Here is a 3,976-nt window from a genome sequence, read left to right on the forward strand (position 1 = left end):
GAGCCTCGGAGACTACCTGCAGGTGTTCCTTTCTACAACAGGACATGGAGGAGTTGGTGGACCAGGGGCTGGTGAAAGCCATTGGCATCTCCAACTTCAACCACTTCCAGATCGAGAGGCTCTTGAATAAACCTGGACTAAAACACAAACCAGTGACTAACCAGGTATGTTCCGTTTCATAAACATTTGGAGGCAAGTTCAGTCTTATGTTTGGAGTCTCCTCTCAGGGAAATGTGATGAGATGCTTTGAGGAGGTATGAGATGGCCCATAGTGTCCAGCATCCAAGTGTATCAGAGGGTAGAGTTTGGTCTGTGCTTGGTGGTCTTCTTGTGTGTACAACTTCTCATGGGCTGCTTCAAACTCAGGCCAGCTTCCTAGTGATGGGGGTTCTTTGGTTTTGCAGATCGAGTGTCACCCATACCTCACGCAGGAGAAGTTGATCCAGTACTGCCAGTCCAAGGGCATCGCAGTCACTGCCTACAGCCCCCTGGGCTCCCCGGACAGACCTTGGTGAGGCTCCTTAGGGCTCTTTCTCTTGATGCCTTTAAAAAACGAGTGCTGACTGGTTAGTGTTGGTATGAGTCTATAAACCACTGAATCGAATAATATGTCTAAGTTAATGAATTTGATGAGATTATAGTGAATTTCATTAGGGTGCTTTTCAATAGCAACTTGCCTGCCCCTCTACAAATATTCAGGTTCAGCCACCCAGAGCAGAACCACCTTTGTATAACACAAGATTCAAAGCTCATGGTGGTCCCACGGGTCAGACAAGACCTTCTGATGCTCCAGCACATCTCACATGGCGACTTGGAGGAACAGCCTAAGGGCCATCATCCTGGGAGGGATGCTCATCTACAGACAGTAACCACGGTGATTATTCTCACGTGACCGCCATCTTTCTTTCTCTAGGGCCAAACCAGGAGACCCTTCACTGCTGGAGGACCCCAAGATTAAACAGATTGCTGCAAAGTATAACAAAACCCCAGCCCAGGTACATCTTCATTAATTTCTTGCCTAACAATCCAGAGCCCTATGTTTCCTTCCTTGTGTTGTCTTCACTTCATTCCTTGAAAGGGAAGAATAGAGTCGAGGGAGTTTAGCTAGGTCCTTCCTGTAAGTCCTGTTATCACTGAGACCAGGATGGTCCCTTCCCAGCAGCTTCCTATGAGTCCACTCACACAGCAAAGAGAGTTGCTTTAATGGCAGAAATCTGAGTTAAGATCCAGCTCTATCATGTGCCACCTTGGGGCCCAACATTGCTCTAGCCATCATCTTATATTCTAATAAAAATATAGAACCTGCCTTATTGGGTTTCTGCAAGGAATCTGGATTCTGTCCAGTAGGGATATGTCTGACAGGAATGCACAATTTTCGAAGGCACAGGAGGCTGAAGGGCAGTTTCTTTATCCTTTAGTGGAGGGAGGGTTCTGGTGGTGAGTGGAACACTATCTCCGTCATGTGCAGGTTCTGATCCGGTTCCATGTTCAGAGGAATGTGGTTGCGATCCCCAAGTCTGTGACCCCGAAACGCATTGCAGAGAACTTGCAGGTAGGAGCCCACTGGTGGGATCTGGTTTTCCTCAGTGGAAGAGGTTAAGGGGGGGCCCTTTAGCAGGCTCTCCTCATCCCTTTCCTGTATAGTCGACAAACCCCACCCATGCTCACCCCCCTATACCTGGCAGACCAGGGGACTGACCCCAGTAAAAGCTAAGGTAGATGACCCATGGGCTATCAATGCTGTAGCTCCTGTCTCACCTGGCAGGTGTGAGCACAGCTGTGCCTCTTCCCCCTGAGGAGACACTTGGCTGTCCTTGAGCATCACCTCATGAGTGCAGCATAGCAGACTCTCCTGGCTTCACACCATCTAGCACCTGCCAGCATGCACTTTTCTGCATCTACTGATATGGCCACATACATTTTCTTTGTTAGCCTGTAGAAATGATGACTTACACTATATGTTTAGTCAGACATGCATACTTGAGATAAATACAGCTTGATTGTGGTGTATAATTCTTTTTATACTTTATTGGATTCAATTTGCTAAGATTTATTGGACCTAATTTAAAGTAATCCTGATGTGGCACTGTCGGATAAACACTGGACTGCTAACCACAAGATCAGTGGTTCAAACCCACCAGCACCTCCTTGGAAACCCTATTCAGGGCTGCTACAAATCAGCGCTGACTCAATGGCACTTAACAACAAGAACAATTTAAAGAAAATTTTCTGCCCAGTGGGACATCCGGTGTTGTGAATATGAGTTCTTTCCCTGCCGGAATGGGACCCCAGGGATTGACGTGAACTCCATCCTTTTTAGGTCTTTGATTTCCAGTTAAGTGATGAGGAGATGACGACTATACTCAGTTTCAACCGGAACTGGAGGGCCTGCACCATAACGGAGTAAGTACTCTGGGTCCTTGAACTACGGGGAATGTCAGGGTTCCTCTAAACTGCTAGAGGGTCAACTGGAAGGCTCAGATGGAGGCTGGGACTACTTTTGTCTTCAAATACTATCTTCTAGCAATTTTGAAAATTAAGATTGGAGACCATGGTGAGAATCATTATGAGGAAAGACATATTTCTAATTGTTGCTCATTGTCTGAACTTCTGGAATTCATCAAGATAATACTTGGAAGGCACGTAGTGCAGGACTTAGCTCCAGGCTTATTAGCCATTAGACCAGCTGCCACGGCATTGATTTGGACTCATGGTGACCCCAGGTGTGTCAGAGTAGAGCTATGATGCGTAGGGATTTCCAATGGATGTGACCTTTCCAAAGTAGATCACCAGGAAACTCTTCCAACATGTCTCTGAGTGGATTCCAACTGTCAACTTTGGGGTTTATTCTGGTGCCCTAGATGTTGCCCTCCTTCCCAGCACACCCTCAGATCAGTTTAAGGGCAGGCAGTGGTGTGGGCACCCACTCTATGTTCTCTCAGAATCTTGGGGAAGGTTGAGAGAGAAGGAAGAGAAAGGATGCCCAGGAGAAGAATGCCCTGTACACCTACATTGTGACTTGTGGAACATGTTCTTCTTCACAGTTGTCCTCTCTCATTCTCTCTGCAGACTGGCCCATTTGAAGGATTATCCTTTCGATGCAGAGTACTGATGGTGGGCCTTCAGGTTTCAGAGGAGATTACCTAGGGGGTTCTCTCACTTCACTTTCCTAAATTTTAACTCTATGACATGAGCCCTACTTCAATCAGGCTGATCTGGAATCACGTGAAGCTCAGCATTGACCCGTCAGGACCTGGGCTGCATCAACTCAAGCTTGATGTGTTCAACGAAGAGCTGAGAATTATAGACAAGCAGTACTCAGACAAACAAGCGCCATGTCCCTCCCCCACCCCCCATCACCTATTTGGTCAAATGTGTGTTAAACATAAAAAGCTCTGTTAACATTGAGATTACAAAGATAAAAAGAATAAAGAAGAAGAATACTAACCAACATGTTATAAGAATTTTCTTTATATCAGGACTATTATGCAAGGTGTTTTTCATGTGTCGTGACTCATTGAATAGCCCAACAACCCCTTTGAGGTGGACGTTGTTGTTGTTAAGTACTGTGGAGTCGGTTCTGACTTATAGTGACCCTGTACAGGGTTTCTGAGGCTATAAATCTTTACGGGAGCAGAACACCTCATCTTTCTCCCGCGGAACAGCTGGTAGTTTTGAACTGCTGACTTTGAGGTTGGCAGCCCGACTTGTGTTGTTAAACACCGTCGAGTTGGTTACAACTCATCACAAGCCTGTATAGGATTTCTGAGTGGTGGTTCATGGGTCTGAACTGCTGATCTTGTGGTTACCAGTCCAATACTGACCCTACAGCACCACCCCAGGAGTCTTGAGATGGTAGGCACTCTTATTTCCATTTTTTAAAAATTTATCATATTTTTAAATTTTATTTTAAGGTTTTTATTGTGAAAGTGTATAGGGCAGATCATCAGTTTTACATTCAACAAATCATATACCT

At 45.8% G+C, this 3,976-nt stretch overlaps 1 protein-coding gene across 1 annotated transcript in view; it reads left to right on the plus strand.

Moving 5' to 3' along the window:
- The window catches only part of LOC102819234 (aldose reductase-related protein 2-like), a 61,163-nt gene extending 58,051 nt beyond the window's left edge, over positions 1–3,112 (plus strand). The window contains exons 5-10 of the mRNA XM_006861148.1: positions 42–164; positions 405–511; positions 914–995; positions 1,469–1,552; positions 2,321–2,403; positions 3,070–3,112. Coding sequence (XP_006861210.1) covers positions 42–164; positions 405–511; positions 914–995; positions 1,469–1,552; positions 2,321–2,403; positions 3,070–3,112 — 522 coding nt within the window. The remainder of the gene's footprint in view (positions 1–41; positions 165–404; positions 512–913; positions 996–1,468; positions 1,553–2,320; positions 2,404–3,069) is intronic.
- Positions 3,113–3,976: the final 864 nt, after the last annotated feature.

Source organism: Chrysochloris asiatica, unplaced genomic scaffold (genome assembly GCF_000296735.1).
Source record: "Chrysochloris asiatica unplaced genomic scaffold, ChrAsi1.0 scaffold00041, whole genome shotgun sequence".
Taxonomy (NCBI): domain Eukaryota; kingdom Metazoa; phylum Chordata; class Mammalia; order Afrosoricida; family Chrysochloridae; genus Chrysochloris; species Chrysochloris asiatica.